The following is a 19918-nucleotide window of genomic DNA, read 5'->3' as shown; positions in this document are numbered from 1 at the left end:
ACTGAGCTTCCTGCTGCTCTTCTCCTTGATTCTGTGTTTCCTGTGTTCTCTGACCTTCATCGGCAAGCCCTCTGAGTGGTCCTGCATGCTGCGACACACAGCATTCGGCATCACCTTTGTCCTCTGTATCTCTTGTGTTCTGGGGAAAACAATAGTGGTGTTAATGGCCTTCAGGGCCACACTCCCAGGTAGTGATGTGATGAAATGGTTTGGGCCTGCACAGCAGAAACTCAGTGTCCTGGGTTTCACTCTGATACAAGTTATCATTTGTATCCTCTGGTTAACAATTTCTCCTCCTTTTCCCTTTAAGAATTTTAAAACATTCAATGACAAAATCATCTTAGAGTGTGCTCTGGGCTCAGCTGTAGGCTTTTGGGCTGTACTTGGGTACATAGGACTTCTGGCTATGTTGTGTTTTATTCTTGCTTTTCTGGCTCGGAAACTGCCTGATAATTTCAATGAAGCCAAATTTATCACCTTTAGCATGCTGATATTCTGTGCAGTATGGATCACTTTTATCCCAGCGTATGTCAGCTCTCCTGGCAAGTTCAGTGTTGCTGTGGAGATATTTGCTATTCTGGCTTCAAGTTTTGGACTGCTCATTTGTATTTTTATTCCAAAATGTTATATTATCTTGCTGAAACCAGAGAAGAATACGAAAAAGAACATGATGGGGAAGGGAGCACCAAAAGCATCCTAAAAACATAAAGTAATATGTTGGTAAGGGCAAGGACTAGGTAATGCTAGTGCCTGTTGAATTTTTCCATACAAATTTGTTAACCAGACTGTTAAGTACAAGCCTGTATAAAAATGTATAATTAAGTACAAATTAATATAAAACTCTAACACAGATTTTGTTGATTTGATTATATTACTGTTAATGAGTATATAATTATATTATAATTTGTGATCAAAGAATAAAATGAACATTTTTAAAGAGAATAACATCTTTGGCCTGACTTTTTTGGTCTTGTGTGGGTTCCTGTTGCTTGAGTTCAACAATGATAACTTTCAACATGATGGTAAACATGTATAATGCCCTGCAGTGAAGTGTAGAGCTGATTAATCTAGCCCCAGGAGGCATGTTAGGGATAATAAAAATGCACAGTCATTTCGACTTTCAAAACAGAGCTTTCTGATGAAGATTTCACATAGATTTTGACTGTTATCTTTGTGAAAAAATGAGATTAGGTCAGGTTTAGGCACCAAAGCTACTCGGGTAGGGTTACAAAAAGTTGATTGTAAAAGTTGGTGTTAGAATAAGTAAGTCCCAACATGTCAAGTACAGCATCATAATCAATGGCCCTTTGTTAATTTTGCCGTGAGAGGGACCTCTCTAATGTCACTTCACAAAGCCCCCCTGCAGTGCAGTTGTGACAAGAGCAAAATAAAGTCTGTGTTAGGGGCTGGTTGTGGTTGGATGGCTCAATGGTCATGAGTTTCCCTGCAGAGACCTCAGTCTGTGTCCCGTTTGTGACAAAAATGTTAAGAGTCATTTGTTATGTTACATAAATAAGTTAAAGAGTCCTTATCATGCTAATCTTTGGATTCATACTTTTATTTGGGGGTCCTAGTAGAATAGGTTTACATACTTTGCGCATTGTGTGAGACATCTTGCCTCTGTTCAATCTTTAGTGGAGATGCACATGCACATTATTTAACAGGCAGGATGTATCCAATAAGAGGCATAGTAGGGCGGGTCATGCTGAGCAAGGAAGTGGGATCTAAAATAACCCCTCTACATCAGTAGCAACTATTTGACTGCTGTAATGTAGTGTCTGCTGGAGTGTATATATTTTAAACCATAACCTTAACCATAACTAAAGTTATGCAAGTTCAGAGACTGAACCTAGCTAGTTTAACCCAAAGTATGATCTTTTCCTAAACCTAACAAGATAGTGTTTGAGTCTAAAACTAAACAAGTGGTGTTGGTGACTAATATTTTGTTGTGCCTAGACCTGATCAACGACCTCACCAACCTAACCAAAATGTCTTTGACATCGTTATTAAAAGCCCAAAAGTCACAAAATGTCATAATATGTGTGTCATTAGTCAGCTAGCTTTAATTTCAAAGCCTAACCAGACAATGCATATCACACAATACTATTAACTTTAGCCCTTCAAGTACAAAACTGACACTAGAGGTGTAGGTAGAATGTCATAGTTTGAAGCTGAAGGCAACTGACAAGTTGGGAGTGAGAACATGTTGGAGAGGGTTTTGGTTAATCGTCTCTCTCAACATTCCTGGTTATAACCAATAAGTTGAGTGTAGCCCTGTGGAAAATTAGGCCTAGAATACAAAAGTTAATAGATTCATAAATAGAAACAATTAACATAAATAGGTTGAGTTCATAAAGAATAAATAGGATTTAAAGGGTTAAAACTATTCAAAGGTTGGATATTGCATATAGTGCAGCAGAAATAGGATTTCATGGTTAAGTTCATGTATTGAGTTGTTTACATGAGGTAAAATGTATTTTGTTTTCTTAAATACTAAGTTCATGATGCTGGAAATGTTTTAAGAATATTTCATTTTGAATACTATGACCTTTATTTTCTGAGCCAATGAGATGGTCGAGGGGAAGTGATGAAAACAACAGCGAGATGTCATGTTGAGATATGCTTTGCACAGCTTTAGTTTTACGTAGACAACACATCCAGTTAAGCATTACAACTGTAAATGTTTGTAGACGAACGACTTGTGACTCTCACAGAAACATTGCACAAGAGTGTAGTTGTGTTATGTTAAGTCCATTCGGAGAACTCAGACTGAGCCACCAACGTGCATCAGGAAGCTAACGTGACTAGCGCTAGCTTATTCATCACAGACTTTATACAAGTGTAGCCTGCTCGGACACACTGGCTATACATCATCTGGACTGCTAATTTTAAATACTCTGAGACCAAGGGACTGAGGTATCCAGCGGGCAGTATAGAACTCCAGTCGCCGGACATCTCGGGTGAGCTGTGAGGACGTCTCTCTGTTTTGCGGCTTGGCGCGGTATTGGTGAGGGTGGCAGCCAGTGTTTCAAACAGGTATTTTCTATCATCATTGGATTGCAGTGGACATCGTGTTCCTGGTTTATACGATCCCAAGCTTCATATCAGGCCCGCAATGTTCTGATCTGGCAACTTATTGGGTTCCCATTGTATTATTCAAGTAACAAAACTGCCGGCTATAGGTTGTAGGATTGAAGGGTTTTTTATGTCTTTGAAATTGAATATTTTGGTTTGGTGTTCACATGAACAAATACTTTTTAGGTATTGAAGTAAAAGTGACTACAGCAAACTGAAAACTACTTCTTTGTTTATTAATAATTGTGTACCAATGTATACATTTTGTGCTAAGTAAATAGTTGAATAAATATAATTTGCATTTGAATGATTTATTTGTATGTAAGGCTTAAAGGGTGAACATTTATTTTATCTATTTGTGTGACTGAAATATAGTAAGTTTAAAGCTGTCATTTAAGGGTGGGTAGTTGACAATAAATCAGAATAGTCTTGCTACATAGTAACTAAAACAAGTTCAAAAGAAAAAGTAAACACACACTTATTGTTAGAGATAACACTTAATTTGAAGAACTCAGGATAGCTACCTCTATTAATTGCCAGAACAGCAAAGGGGTGCTACATGAGTTTTAATGTTAATGTTACATTTTGAAAACCCGACAGAGTCATTGTTTTGTGTGAAGTTGTATTGATGACTCATTCTCCAGAAATCTGCAAGCAGAAATACCAGAGGATGAGCAAGCAGCCTGCTCTGAACAGACACATTTTGAACGAGCACTGCAATAGTGCATTTATAAAGGGACAAATGATTTATAAGGTACAACTTGATATTTATATCTGACAGGATATACAATAAAGATATTTGAAATAAGAACTCGTGGATGTTTTTTGTTTGGGCACCTCCTCCTCTCCGTCCACTTTGCATGTCCACTTAGATAAAACGTGACTGTTCATTTGTTATGTTTTATGTTGCTCTGATATGTATAAATACCTGTGAAAGCTTTCAATATACAGTGAGGAACATGTGATGCTACCCAGTGGTATAGATCTCTTTAGACAGTATGACATCCACACGCAGGTGGTCAGAGAAGGGCCGGGCCCTCTTACAGCTGTTGTTGGTGGTGTCAGTCTCTCAGGCTGAGCAGCTGGCATGCAGACGGAGAGGGGATCCTGAGCAACCACAGCTATCTAAGGACGGGGACTTCATGCTGGGGGGGATCTTCTCTTTTCACAGCAGCTGGAAATACAGTCAGGATGGTTACATGGACAAACCATTGCAGCTGCAATGCACCAGGTAAATAATTCTATAGAAAGCTATGTAGATTGAAAATACTTGTGAATAAGTAAGTAAAGATACAAAGCAGCTACAGAGGAGTAATACAACTGAGTATTCAATTTATATGTGTTTGTATTAATACCATCAGATGTTGTTTTTGCTATTGTTTAATTGTAAGGACAAGTTGGCCACAATTCCAGCTAATTAAAACTGTCCACTCAAGATTAAATTTCAGAGGGTTCCAATATACCCAGGCTATGCTCTTTGCTATAGAGGAGATTAATAACATTACTGACCTACTACCTGGCATCTCCCTGGGATATAAGATCCATGATGCCTGTGGCTCCATTGTCAGAGGTGTGAGGGTCGCACTGGCCTTGGCTAATGGTAATGAAGAAGTATTTGCACCCTCTGAGGCACCATGTACCAGAACTGCCCAGGTGCAGGCCATTATGGGAGAGACCTCATCTTCTCCTTGCATGGCCATAGCTACTGTCATTGGACCCTTTCATATGCCACTGGTTGGTAAGATTAGTGAAAATAAAGGATGTTTGTGAAAAAAATATTATTATTCTGTAACTTCTCTGGCTGGTCAGAGTATTAAGGGGTTTTAAAATAACTGTAGTATTGTATATGTGTTCATTGGCATACCTTGTTTTTGCTCTTGTAGATCAGCCACTTTGCAACTTGTGCTTGTCTCAGTGATAAAACCAAGTACCCATCATTCCTCAGAACAATACCCAGTGACTACTACCAGAGCAGAGCCCTGGCCCAGTTGGTCAAGTACTTTGGTTGGACTTGGGTTGGAGCTATTAGAACAAATGATGGTTATGGCAATAATGGCATGGCTACATTCATAGAAACTGCCCAGCAGCTGGGTATCTGTCTGGAATACTCTGTTTCTGTCTTTAGAACAGATCCACCAGACAAATTACAACAGATAGTTGACATTATCAAGGCTTCCACTTCAAAGGTGATTGTCACATTTCTCTCTCCCTCTGACTTGTATGTGGTAATACACAAGCTTTCTCACCACAACTTGACTGGATATCAGTGGATAGGCACTGAGGCCTGGATCTCTGATTCCCAAACTGCAGCCATGGATAGGCATCACATTCTGGATGGTGCCATTGGCCTGTCCATCCCCAAAGCACATGTCAGTGGGATGAGAGAATTCATTTTGGATGTGAAGCTGCTCAACTCATCTAGTAATGAATTGTTTACAGAGTTTTGGGAAACATTATTTAGCTGTGAGTTCAAACAGTCAAAGTCATCAGCAGAGAATCAGAGAGAATGTACTGGACACGAAGATGTTACTGAAGTGCAAAACAGCTTCACTGATATGTCACTCATGCCGATCTTTTACAATGTATATAAAGGAGTGTATGCTGTGGCCCATGCACTTCATAATATCCTCAGCTGTAATAAAACATGTAACAACAAGGTGCAGCTAGACCCATTTACAGTGAGTTGAACACTAAATATTTAATTTGTTTATTTCTTTTTTACATGAAGTCACATTAATTGAGCAGGAAAACTCTTGAAACTACATACTGTTGAAAAAAGAATTGTTGCAGTCTGAGACAGTATCCCTTTAAAATATTTGTGGGCCACATTACATTCACATTACATTGATACATACCGAATGTTCCTAGATTTTACAGCACATCAAAACAGTTCGGTTCAAAACAAAAGGAGGTGATGATGTTTACTTTAATGAGAATGGAGACCCAGCTGCAAAGTATGAAATTATAAACTGGCAGCCAGCTGAAAATGGAATCGTGGACTTTATCACAGTTGGTCTTTATGATGCATCTTCACCTGCAGACAAACAGTTGAATCTACAAAATACGTCTTTAGTTTGGGCCAAGAACTCACTACAGGTAAAACAACCATGTGATCACTCTAATCAAAAACAGTGTATTTGAATTGCGCTATTTTTATATATTATTGTTTGTGGTGCGTAACATCTAGCTTTGATACATCAGCATTAATAACAGATACTTTACAAAGTAATGCACATACATTTTTCTCATCAGTCATTTTGTTCATGCAGGTACCTTTGTCAGTTTGCAGTGAGAAATGTCCCCCAGGAACTCGAAAGGTTCTGAAGAAAGGAAAGCCTGTCTGCTGTTATGACTGTTTAAGATGTGCAGAGGGAGAAATAAGCAACACCACAGGTGTAGTAATATTAGCGCAAGATTTCGTGTTTAACAATTTCTCAACGATAATATGTTAGATTTGATCATTAATACAGCTAGAAGGCGATTTTCCTTGTGAAGATAAGGAGGAGAAATGGTATGCTGAGCAGAAAATGACATCACATTCTCTCTGTGTGTTTTGTAATTCAAGTTTGTCTGTTGTTTGTTCCGAGCACTGGTCTGTTCCTTGTCAGAGCATGTAAGCCCTCCCTCTCCTCTGTTACTGCTCTCAAAATGGCAGAAATAGTCAGAAAGAAATGAAGAAGAAATTATAAATAAAGAAATGGGCAATGCAATAAAAGAATCAAACAGAATTTAACAGTTAGATCTGAGTTCAGGTACAGTATGGCACAAAATGGCAGCTGCCTGGTCACAAACATTCCGGTATTACAGCACAACAGTAACCCTGAAATATTTTATTTTTCTTTTTAAGTAATTTTTGGGCCTTTATTGACAGCTGAAGAAGGTGACAGGAAACAAGGTAAAAGAAAGGGGGAGTGACACGCAGCAAATGGTCCCCAGGCTGGGATTTGAACCCGGGTCCGCTGCAGCTAGGACAAAGCCTCTGCACATGGGATGCCCACTCTACCAACTGAGCTAAATGGCGCCCCTGAATCTTGATCCATATTTGATTAACAGCGCTTAGTTTGACAGTTTGATCTGAGTTTTGAGTATTTTGTGTTTAGATGCGGGGGGGGGGGGGGGGGGGGGGGGGGGGGATGAGGAGGAGGGGTCGGGGTCGGTGGATGAAGGGGGGGGCTGTGGGTTTGCCGAGCCATCTAGTGGCCGAGGCGGGGAGACGGTTGAGACTCAGAGTGGGGGTACGTCTCGACGAGAGCATGTCCTGGCGGGCGTGGCTTCATCATACACCCCCCCCCCCCCCCCGGCTCGTGTGCCGGATGGCCTGGGTCCCTGCTCTGGTATCTTCTTGGTGATGTCGAAGGCTGGGCTGCCAATGGTCCTGTGAGAAGGGATGGTGGAGAGAGAGAGGGTCTGGGGGGGAGGGTTATCAGAACTTGCGACTAACGGGAGAGAGATGGTTTGGCTTACCTTAAGTAGGCTTCATGGGTGATGAGATCGGGCGTGGATGTGGTTGAGTTGATTAGGCGCAGGTGGTTAGATTGATGAGACGCAGGTGGTTAGGTTGATGATGCGGGTGGTTTGATTGGCTGGACCCGGGTGGCAGGTCAGCAAGTGGATTGGCGTGGTCCTGTTCCTGAAACTTAGTTATAATAACTCCATTTCACTAACAAGACCACACCAAGTTTAACTGTTGAAATAGTTTATTTGGGTGTTGGGAGGATTTGGAGAGGACAGAATGCGGGGGGATATCGCCGAGGTGGCTGTGAATGTAGTTGTTGTAGGCCTGGGAGGACCAACGGCCAAGGACTTTGATGTTGTGTTTGGTAATTCCTTGTCGCAAGGCGGTGGTTGAGTTAATGAGGCACAGGTGTTTTGATGAGATGCGGGTGGTTATGTTGGTGAGACGCAGGTGGTTAGATTGGCTGAGCCTGGGTGGCGGATTACCAGGTGGTTAGATTGGCTGAGCCTGGGTGGCGGATTACCAAGGCGGGTGGCGTGGTCAAGTTCCAGAACCATAGCTACAATAACTCCATTTCACGAAACAAGACCACGCCACAATTTGATGTTAAGATGGTTTATTGAATTGGTAGAAGATTTTGGAAAGGATGGGAAGAGGAGGGTCGAGGTCGGTGGATGTCGAAAGGGAAGGGTCGAGGTCGGTGGATGAAGAGGGAGTTTGAGTGGGGCACAGATCGGCTGGACCGTCTAGGAACCGGGAGGTTGAGACTCAGAGTGGGGGTACGTCTCGATGGGTGCACAGCTTGGTCGGCGTGGCTTTGTCATCCCCCAAGGGTATTACTGGATTATGCAAAAAGTGCTTGATCGTTATCGCGGAGGTGGCCGTGGGTTTAGCTGTTGAAGGCTTGGGAGGACCGCGACTGAGGACATGTGCGTGTTTGACAGGATGGGTTCATGAGGGCTTATATACGAGTTCAGTCGGAAGAGGAAGACAGAATGCGAGATGCTGGACTGGTCTGTCCTGCTCCGTTTGAGGTTCGACAGGAGGCATCTTTTGAGCGGATCTTTTGAGCGCAATGTGTTGCGAGGTTCGTGACTGGATGTCGTGGAAGTGGAGGCCGAAGCGAGAGGCAGAATGAATGCCAGGAGGGTTATTCTTGGATGGTGGATGATCTGATTTCAGAGATCGTATGGGTGTTTGTGACGGAGCTGGTTATTGTTACGATGTTGACCGAAGGGAAAAGGAGGTTGCGGTGTGTATGCGTTTACTTAGAACTACGCAATCCGGTGTAGTATGATGATGTGAGCGACTTGATGATGTCAGCGGTGAGGTTGTATGGATGGATGAGGATTTGAGCTGGTAAATACGGTTCCTTTTAAGGATTTGTGTCGTTATGAGTCATTCACTGAACTTGATACTAGAGATTTGCGACTCGCTGGTTATTTTAAAGACCCGGGTTAAAGATCTGGATGAGTCACAATTCATGCTCCTCTGATGAGGATAGCTTCTCTGGGTCGTTCGTGCCCCCGAAGAGGTATGGTAATTATGGCAATTCCTGAGGGTTTACGAAGTCTTGTTTACTACGAGTGCTTAGTGATGGCTTGATGTGAGTAGGATAGGGGTTTCGAGTGCGTTGTTCAAATGGACGGGGGGTTCATGCGTTGCATGAACGGATGGAAAAGGGGGTTTGATGCGTTGAGCGGATGGAACTGGGGTTCGAGTACGATGAATGAGCGGACAGAAAAGGGGGTTTGAGTACGTCTAGCGAATAGGACAGAGAGTTCGAGTGCATTGAGCGGTTGAATGGATGGAACTGGGTTTCGGTTGCATTGTGTGAGCGAGTGGAAAAGGGGGTGTGCGTCGAGCGGACGGAACTGGGGTTAGAGTATGATGCATGAGCGGATGGAACAGGGAGTTTGAGTATGTCTAGCGAATAGAACGGAGAGTTCAAGTGTGTCGAGTGGACGGAACTGGGGTTCGAGTGCATCGAGCGGACGGAACTGGGGTTTGGTTGCTTCGAGCGGACGGAACTGGGGTTGGAGTGCGAAGCGCGAGCATGCGGAAAAAGGGGGTTCGACTGCGTTGGGTTGCACGAGCGGACAAAACTTGGTTCCGAGTACGTTGAGTGGGTGAAACTGGGGTTGGAGTACGTCGGGCGAACGGAACTGGGGTTCGAGTGCGTCAAGCAGATTGAAAAGGGTGTTCAAGTGCATTGTGTGAGCAAGTGGAAAAAGGGTGTGCGTCAAGCGGTCAGAACTGGGGTTCAAGTGCGTCAAGCGAACTGACGGAGAGGGGGTTTCACTGTGTTCGAGTGCGTCGAGCGGACGGAACTGGGGTTCGAGTGCGTCAAGCAGACGGAACTGGGGTTCTAGTGCGTCGAGCGGACGAAACTGGGGTTCGAGTGCGTCGAGTGGGTGGATGGAAAAGGGGGGGGTTCGAGTACATTGTGCAAGCGGAGCTTGGAAGAGGTGATGATGGGATGGAGGGATGTGTGCGATCGATGATTGTGCAGCCTAAGGTTACGGGGAAGGGAGGGGTGAGGAAAAGGGTGGGGTGGGACAGGTGAGACGGGACAGGTGAGACAGGTGGGGAGAAAACATGGTAGATATGACCTGGCCCTGTGGGGGCTGGAGGAGATCACGGCACTGCTGCAGCGTGCTGCGCGATGACGTCATCAGCGCGACTGACGTCATCGGTGTGCCGCGAGGATGCGGCGGCCGGAGTGGAGGTGAAGGTGGAGGTCGTGAGCGGCGGGAGAGCTGGACGATGTTGCCGGTCGGACGGAATGGGAGGTGGGGAGAAGACGAAATGGATGCTGGGGTCTCGGATTGGCGGCTGTGGCTGTGGGTTCGGCATCGAGAGGCTGGCCGGTTGGAAGTGCGGTGTCTGCGGGGATTGTTTTTCACCTGGAGTACGGTGGGGAGGACCGGACCTCTGCGTGGGTGAAGTTGCGTTGGTAGTGCCTGGCTGGCCGTGCCTGGCTGGCCGTGCCTGGCTGGCCGTGCCGGCGTGGAGGTTATCATGGGTGGAGAAGATTCGGAGACAGTGAAACGGTTATCGGGAAGATCATTGCAGGAGGATTTAAGATACGGCTCTGGGTTCGTCGGGAATGTGGTAAGGTTTCCAATCTTCATTTTTAAAAAGTTTGTCTTGGCGCCGACGATCAGAACTTGCGACGACCGGAGAGAGATGGTTTGGCTTACCTTATGTAGGCTTCACGGGTGATGAGATCGGGCATGGATGTGGTTGAGTTGATTAGGTGCAGGTGGTTAGATTGATGAGACGCAGGTGGTTAGGTTGTTGATGCGGGTGGTTTGATTGGCTGGACCTGGGTGGCAGGTCAGCGAGTGGATTGGTGTGGTCCTGTTCCTGAACCTTAGTTATAATAACTCCATGTAATAAACAAGTCAAAAAGACACAGTAAAAACAATATAAACAATATACATGAGAAACAAAGACTCCAAAAACATTTACAGTATTACACACTGACAGTAGTATTTACACCATTGCATATTGAGACAAAGAAACTGCTTATTAGGATTTGGGTTTCACAGTCTAAAGTCAATTTGGTGTGTGTTGGGGGTCTACTGTGAGCAGTGCTGGTTGTTAAGTCTAACAGCAGCAGGGGGGAAAGCCCTGCTATATCGCTCCTTCACACACTAGGATGTGAGGAATCGCACCACACCAGTGCAGGTGCTCCTTCTTATTGATTATAAAAAGACCTGATTTGCAAACATGTTGATATACCAGCAGCCAAACAAAATGGTCTGTGTTGTGTAGAGGATTCTCCAAAATGCAAGGGAAGAAGCAAGTTGCCTGTGTGTCGCTCCCTCTGGTAGATCAAGCCCTCTCGTCATTGGTTTCTCTTCACAGCTCCATTCTTGGCAAGGCCATTTTCCATGGCAGAAACATTTTTTTTGTTTGTTTTGTTTTTGTTGTTTGTTGGCCTGGTTACTAAGCTGCACAAAGCTATGGCTATGACGTCTGTGGTCAGTCCTTGGACAATTACGTCCTTCTACCTTCGTTAACTGTCCTATCAGGCAATGTTTTACATTCTTGGAGCACATTCAAGCTTTGTTCTTGTGGGGGTCATGGGAGTTTGCCTATCTAGTCTACATGTGTTTTGTAGACTTGAAGAGGGCCTGCAACTATGTCCCCGAGGAAGTATGGTGGTTGGCACTGCATGAGTATGGGGTACTGGGCCTATTGCTCAGCACTAGTTCAAGCATGTTTCTAGTTTGGGTTGGACTCCAACTAGGGAACAGATGATGTGGTTTTTTTCAGTGCATGATGTCCAGCAGGCAATGAGGCTGTGTACAGCAGAGTATGAAGCAGTGAGGATGAGGGTCAGCCCCTCTAAGTCTGAAGCCATGGTTCCCTGCTGGAAAATGGTAGATTGTTGCATCTGGTCGGGGGATGATCTCGTACCCTGAGTGAAGGAGTTTAAGAATATCAGGGTCTTAGACTCCTTCACTCAGGGTAGGAGTTTAAGAATATCAGGGATCTTGCACACTAGTGAAATGATTTACCAGTCTACCTGTCATGGTTCTGTGTGTTTTGTCTTGTGTTTTGATTTCTATGCCCTCTTATGTCTCTTCTGTGTTCTTCCTTGTTTTCCCCTTCCTTCTTGTTGCATGTTTGTTGCCATCTGTTTGTGTTGTGTTAGGCTGACCAGTGTGCTGCTCATCAGCCAAACTCCCCTCACCTACTGCACCACTTGACCTGTTCCTTGTCTTGTCACCAGTGTCTGTGTATATAGTCTTTGTCTTCCCTCTGGTGTTTGTCAGTTTGTTGTGTATGATGCCCCGTGAGTTACCCAGTGTCACTTCCAGCATCTCCCATGTCTCCTTACTCTGTATGGTATGTTTATTATTTTGGCTTTTGTTTTTTTCCCTCTATTTTATTTAAACTTTGTTTTTGGTTGTACTTTGTTTGACTGTCTTTGTTGCTACTTTGCTTTTTGTCCCTTTTGACACTTTTTCATTTGTCCACTTGTTTTTTTTAAGATTTCTCATCTTAAATCAAATTAAAGCTCGCTTTTTGTGCTCTCTTACCTTGCCTCCTGTGTGTCTGCATTTGGGTCCATCCTTTTAGTTTCCCCCTTTAAATTTTAACACTACCAATCCAAACCTCATCTACGGTCATGAGCTTTGGGTTGTGAGACAAAAAAATTAGAATTCAGATACAAGGGGCCAAAATGACTTTTTTTCTGTAGCATGGCTTGGCTCAGCCTTAGAGATAAAGTGAGGATCTCAGACATCTGCACGGAGCCTGGAGTAGAGCCACTACTCCTTAGTGTCGAAAGGAACAAGCTGAGGTGGTTTGGGCACCTGATTAGGATGCCTCCTGGATGCCCCACTTTGTAGGTGTTCCATTGGCATGACTAACTGCAAAGAGACCCCGAAGACGATGAAGACGATGGATGGATGGATGGATGGATGGATGGATGGATGGAGCGCTACAGGGCAAGTCTGTGCGTGTGTGGCCAACTGGTCTTCACAGACATATCCCCAGTATGCTGGGGTGCTGTTGACCATTGGGTAGTTCAGCAAATAAACGCCCTTGAGATGAGAGCTATTCACCTTCCTGTTTAAAATGTAATGAGGTCATTGTCCAGACTGACAGCACAGCAAAATCAGCATTATTGTTATAGTTATGCCACAGCATAAAATAATCCTCCATCAATTCCATCCCTGCCACCAAAGTCTCAAGAGTCGACTTCTTGTTGTGCGTGCCTTTGAGGGTCAAGCTTCTGCTTTTTGCAGCCCCGTGTTCACGGGACTACATTTGTCCACACAGAGCACAATGCTCTGCTCTTGCAGCAGGATGGTTTTCTGGTCACAATGGTTATTCAATTATTATCTGGAAAATCATTTAGTGACTCTGTGTTAGGCACAGAAAAGATGCAACACAGACTCAATATTGAACAAATCTAAACCATGATTTTATGTTATTTTTCAGATTCTATCACCTGTGTGCGATGTGACCCTGAGTTCTGGTCCAATGAGGGAAGAGATGCCTGTGTAAAGAAGGAAGCAGAGTTTCTCTCATATGAAGAGATTATGGGAGCACTGCTCATTGCAGCATCTCTCTTTGGAACATGCATAACTGCTGTTGTGGCGTTCATTTTCTACAGATACAGACAGACTCCTATTGTCAGGGCCAACAACTCTGAGCTGAGTTTCCTGCTGCTCTTCTCCCTGAGTCTGTGTTTCCTGTGTTCTCTGACCTTCATCGGCCGGCCCTCTGAGTGGTCCTGTATGCTGCGACACACAGCATTCGGCATCACCTTTGTCCTCTGTATCTCTTGTGTTCTGGGGAAAACAATAGTGGTGTTAATGGCCTTCAGGGCCACACTCCCAGGAAGTGATTTGATGAAATGGTTTGGGCCTGCACAGCAGAAACTCAGTGTCCTGGGTTTCACTCTTATACAAGTTGTCATTTGCATACACTGGTTAACAATTTCTCCTCCTTTTCCCTTTAAGAATATGAAAAAGTTCAAGGACAAAATCATCTTAGAGTGCGACCTGGGGTCAGCTATAGGCTTTTGGGCTGTGCTTGGGTACATAGGACTTCTGGCTATGTTGTGTTTTGTTCTTGCTTTTCTGGCTCGCAAACTGCCTGATAATTTCAATGAAGCCAAATTTATCACCTTTAGCATGCTAATATTCTGTGCTGTATGGATCACTTTTATCCCAGCGTATGTCAGCTCTCCTGGGAAGTTCAGTGTAGCTGTGGAGATATTTGCTATTCTGGCTTCAAGTTTTGGACTGCTCATTTGTATTTTTATTCCCAAATGTTACATTATCTTACTGAAACCAGAGAAGAATACAAAAAAGCACATGATGGGAAAGGAGACATAATCATGAATACTTAAATTAATATTGTGGAAAAGGCATTCTAGTGCTATTATGATTTTACATTATAGATTGTTAACAATACAATTCAGGTAGAGATTTGTCCTTTTTTTTAATGCTTACATTGTATTGTACACCATGGTATTGCATGTCTGTACATCTTGGGAGACCCCTCCTCAATGGCTATATGATATTTTTTTTCTTGTGGGACTTTTCCTTCAATGTAAAATGTGTATAAGGACAGAGGGTGTTATAGAATGCACATATGACAGGAAAAAGAAGGAAAAGTAGGATTTGTGAGTTTGAGTGAAATAGATAAAATTTATTTTGAATTGACATGATTTTTTTGGAGCACAAATCAGTTTATATCTATTTACACATTGTTTTGGTATTTAAAGGACCACTGTGTAGGATGTAGTGTCATCTACGGGTGAGGTTGCAGATTGCATCTAAATAAATACACCTCATCTCAGCAAGCATATAGGTGAAAGAACCACCTACAGTGGCTGCTAAAAACGTAAGAGCCCCTTACTACAGCCAGTGTTTGGTTTGTCTGTTTAGAGCTAATGTGGAAGCATGGCAATACAACATAGCAGACACTATGCCCATTCTAGATGTAAAACGGTCATTCTAAGGTCATGAAAATGTTGACTCTTGCTTACTGATGATAAAATACAATTTAAAATATAAAATTGAAAAAGTAATACATGATTTTCAGTATCTACTTAATTTCTGCCAGTAGTCCCCCCCCCCTAAATCATACACACTCAACCTTTAGGGCAAACTTAAGCCCCACAAAATCTTGTTGGGCACCACCCTCCTCTCGACCCACCTGTTATGTCCATACAGATAAAACATCACAATTCAAGGATTATTTTTTTCTGCTCCAGATTGTATAAATATCAGTGCAAGCTTTTGATTTACATTAAGCTAGATGTGATGCCATCCAGTGGTTTAGTTCTCCTGGACAACATGACGTCTACACAGAGGGGGCCAGGGAAGGGATGGGTACTCTTGTTGTTGTTGGCGTCTTTCTCTCAGGCTGAAGAGCCAGAGTGCAGGCTGATTGGGGATCCAGAGAATCCACAGCTATCTAAGGATGGGGACATTTTGTTAGGTGGAATCTTCTCTTTCCACATCAAGTGGAAAAACAGACAGCACACCTACATGCAAAAACCACTGCCACTGCAATGCACCAGGTAAATTAACCGTTTTTTAGATTTCAACTATGTAAGAGTAATTGAGTGCATATACAAACAGGTAGGAAAAAGCTTGGCTGTCAAACTGAGGATTAAATTGAATACTCCTTCTGTGTAGAAATGCCTTCAAATGCTTTTACTTCATACAGTATTTTCTATTTTGAAGATGGATTAGTTGCAATTTCAACCATTTATTACTGTCCACATACAGTTTGGATTTCAGAGGGTTCCAGTATGCCCAAGCTATGCTCTTCGCCATAGAAGAGATTAATAACAGCACAGATATTCTGCCTGGCATCTCTCTGGGATATAAGCTCTATGATGACTGTGTTTTCACTGCCAGAGGAGTGACAGTAGCTCTGGCCTTGGCTAACGGCAATGAAGTGGTATTTGCACCCTCTGAGGCACCATGTACCAGACCTGCCCAAGTGCAGGCCATTTTGGGAGGGACCTTTTCCTCTCCTTGCATGGCTATATCAACTGTCATCGGACCCTTTAATATCCCACTGGTGCGTAATAATGACAAAATAATATGTTTTTGAACAGACAGCGTTATTTAATTCATCCATGTGTCAAAGCAATGTAAGAATTGTACTGTGTTTTTAGGTGTTGTATATTTTAAAATTTTGTTTTGGGATAAAATGTATTTTTTTGTTTCTTTCAGATCGGCCACCTTGCTACTTGTGCTTGTCTCAGTGATAAAACCAAGTATCCATCCTTTCTCAGAACAATACCCAGTGACTACTACCAGAGCAGAGCCCTCGCCCAGTTGGTCAAGTACTTTGGTTGGACTTGGGTTGGAGCAATTAGAATAAATAATGATTATGGCAATAATGGCATGGCTACATTCATAGAAACTGCCCAGCAGCTGGGTATCTGTCTGGAGTACTCTTTGTCTGTCTTGAGAACAGATCCACTGCACAAAATAGTAAAGATAGCTGACATTATCAAAGCTTCAACTTCCAAGGTGATTGTCACTTTCCTCTCCCCCGCAGAGTTGTATATGATAATACAGGAGTTGTCTCACCATAACTTGTCTGGGTACCAGTGGGTAGGCACTGAGGCCTGGATCTTTGATTTCCAAACTGCAGCCATGGATAGGTATCACATACTTGATGGTGCAATAGGCCTGTCCATCCCCAAAGTACATGTCAGTGGCATGAGAGAGTTTATTTTGGATGTGAAGCCACTAAATTCATCGAGTGATGAATTGTTTACAGAGTTTTGGGAGACATTGTTTAGCTGTAAGTTTACGCTTTCAAAATCATCAGCAGAGAATCAGAGAGAATGTACTGGACATGAAGATGTGACTGAAGTACAAAACAGCTTCACTGATATGTCTCTCATGCCTCTCTTTTACAATGTTTATAAAGGAGTGTATGCTATGGCCCATGCACTTCATAATGTTCTCAGCTGTAATAAAACATGTAACAACAAGGTGCAGCTAGATCCATTTACGGTGAGTAAGACTATAAATTAGTAAACTTACTTAACTACCTGTAGTTTTGAACATTAACTGTGGTGAACAAAGTAAATACTTGCAATTTGTCTATCATGCTGTAGACCTATAAAAATATTTGTCAGATGACATTCTACATTGATTTATATCTTCAGATTTTACAGCACATAAAAGAGGTTAACTTCAAAACAAAGGAAGGAGATGAGGTTTACTTTAATGAGAATGGAGACCCAGCAGCAAAGTATGAAATTATAAACTGGCAGCCAACAGAAAATGGCGTTGTGGACTTTGTCACAGTTGGTCTTCATGATGCATCTTTACCTGCAGACAAACAGCTGAAACTGCAAAGTCAGTCTTTAATTTGGGCCCAGAATTCACAACAGGTTAGCCCCCATGCATTCAATGTAATTAACATGTAAAGTGTATTAGGATTATTGAAAGTGTGTCAGTTAAAAGTCATTGTTAGTAGCAAAGTATTCAGTTTTGATGCATTAAAATTATTCATACATGCTTGCATAACAAACATTTTGTCAAAATGAATACCCATAGGTGTTTGTCATTGCAACTTTGTTCATGTAGGTGCCTTTGTCAGTTTGCAATGAGAAATGTCCCCCAGGAACTCGCAAGGTTCTGAAGAAAGGAAAGCCTGTCTGCTGCTATGACTGTTTAAGATGTGCAGAGGGAGAAATCAGCAATGCCACAGGTGTGGTAATATTTAATGTTAGAAAAAACAAAAAGCTAAAAGCTGTCATGAAGTCTGAAATCTGGTATCAAGGTTAAAGACACAAAGTTATTTGCAATTACACAAATGTCATTGATTATATGACTACAAAGAAATCACTGGGAATATCTGAACAGTCGGTATCGTTTTCTGCCCAGTCACTTTCAGACACCTTGGGTCACATTTGTGGTGGAGAAAGAAGTAATTGTGGCTTGCATTGTCAGTAGCAGTGCATTTTTGCAACAACCAATGTGATTGAAAAGAACAGACATTTGTAAGTCAAGTATGAAGGACAGTCCAGGACTTTTAATTAGAAAAGCAAATGACGTCTTTCAATCTTGTTTTTACCTGTTGAGGAGCATTAACAAGAGAGGTCCTCAAGACAGAACATCCATGCTTTAATTAAATCTCTGTTAGATTATTGAAACTCTTAGTGTCCAAGGTAGAACAACAAACAAACTATATCAAAACAATTCTGTTAGGTACTAATAAGTGTAGCTGCTTATCAAATCCATATCTCCATAAAAGCCTGTTGGTTTCGTAACCCAAAGACAAGAGGAATTCAGCCATTCTGAATTCAGCATTTATTTTTATTGCCATATACAGGTGCTGTGCTTTAACAAACTATTCCTTGAGAATGGACCAGATCAACTTGATAGTCAGCCAGTGCATTAAGAAGATCTTTGCTATTCTATATTGTAAAGCTTTTGATTTTTTGTAGAATTTCATTGTGTCGCCATTGGAAAGGGACTAGTAACTAGTTACTCATACATCGTTCATTCTGCCCCACATTTCCCATGTTGATTGAGGAAATCTAAATGCCAGATTTTAATTATACTCACAGTGACAGCAGCAGGCCACTGGAAATGACAGTGTCTGTACTTTGATGTACTGCTCCTGAGGTGCGATGGCGAATTCAACGGACTGAAACTTTGTTTTTTAAAGTGCTGTATGAATTAAATAAATTATTATGAGTTCAGTCAATGTATTATCTGGTTATCATGTAGTGTTTGCAGGCACAGAAACAATGCCACATAGGCAAAAAACAATACAAACATAGTGAGCAAGTCTAACACTGGCTGTAATCTTATTTTTCAGACTCTATCACCTGTATGAGGTGTGACCCTGAGTTCTGGTCAAATGAAAGAAGAGATTCCTGTATTAAGAGGGAGGAAGAGTTTCTCTCCTATGAAGAGATTATGGGAGCACTTCTTACAGCAGCCTCCTTGTTTGGAACATGCATGACTGCCGTTGTGGCGTTCATTTTCTTCAGATACAGACAGACCCCTATTGTCAGAGCCAACAACTCTGAGCTGAGCTTCCTGCTGCTCTTCTCTTTGAGTCTGTGTTTCCTGTGTTCTCTGACCTTCATCGGCCGGCCCTCTGAGTGGTCCTGCATGCTGCGACACACAGCATTCGGCATCACCTTTGTCCTCTGTATCTCTTGTGTTCTGGGCAAAACAATAGTGGTGTTAATGGCTTTCAGGGCCACACTCCCAGGTAGTAATGTGATGAAATGGTTTGGGCCTGCACAGCAGAAACTCAGTGTCCTGGGTTTCACTCTGATACAAGTTTGGATTTGCATACTATGGCTGACAATCAACCCTCCCTTTCCTTCTAAGAATTTGTTACTATATAACGATAAAATCATCTTAGAGTGTGCTCTGGGCTCAGCTATAGGCTTTTGGGCTGTACTTGGGTACGTAGGACTACTGGCTATGTTGTGTTTTCTTCTCGCTTTTCTCGCTCGGAAACTGCCTGATAATTTCAATGAAGCCAAATTTATCACCTTTAGTATGCTGATATTCTGTGCAGTATGGATCACTTTTATCCCAGCATATGTCAGCTCTCCTGGCAAGTTCAGTGTTGCTGTAGAGATATTTGCTATTCTGGCTTCAAGTTTTGGACTGCTCATTTGTATTTTTATTCCAAAATGTTATATTATCTTACTGAAACCAGAGAAGAATACAAAAAAGAACATGATGGGGAAGGAGACATCATTATGAATACTTAATTTGATATTGTGGAAAAGGCATTCTAGTGCTATTATGATTTTACATAATAGATTGTTAACAGGACAATTCAAGTAGAGATCTGCCCTTTTTTTATTGAATGCTTACGCTGTATTGTACACCATGGTATTACATGTCT

General features: G+C 42.5%; 1 protein-coding gene across 1 annotated transcript; it reads left to right on the top strand.

Annotated features, from left to right (window-relative positions):
- The first annotated feature begins 4545 nt into the window (after window positions 1-4545).
- On the top strand, window positions 4546-19773 carry LOC115572195 (extracellular calcium-sensing receptor-like). The gene is given in 11 exon segments (XM_030402036.1): window positions 4546-4809; window positions 4959-5746; window positions 5919-6171; window positions 6345-6468; window positions 13493-14393; window positions 15339-15587; window positions 15799-16096; window positions 16252-17046; window positions 17202-17429; window positions 17626-17749; window positions 18866-19773. Coding segments are annotated over 11 exon segments (4932 nt in total).
- The last annotated feature ends 145 nt before the right edge of the window (window positions 19774-19918 follow it).

This window comes from Sparus aurata, chromosome 2, assembly GCF_900880675.1.
Source record: "Sparus aurata chromosome 2, fSpaAur1.1, whole genome shotgun sequence".
Classification (NCBI taxonomy): Eukaryota; Metazoa; Chordata; class Actinopteri; order Spariformes; family Sparidae; genus Sparus; species Sparus aurata.
Note: the sequence above shows the minus strand (reverse complement) of the source record. Positions and strands in the feature narration are given on the sequence as shown.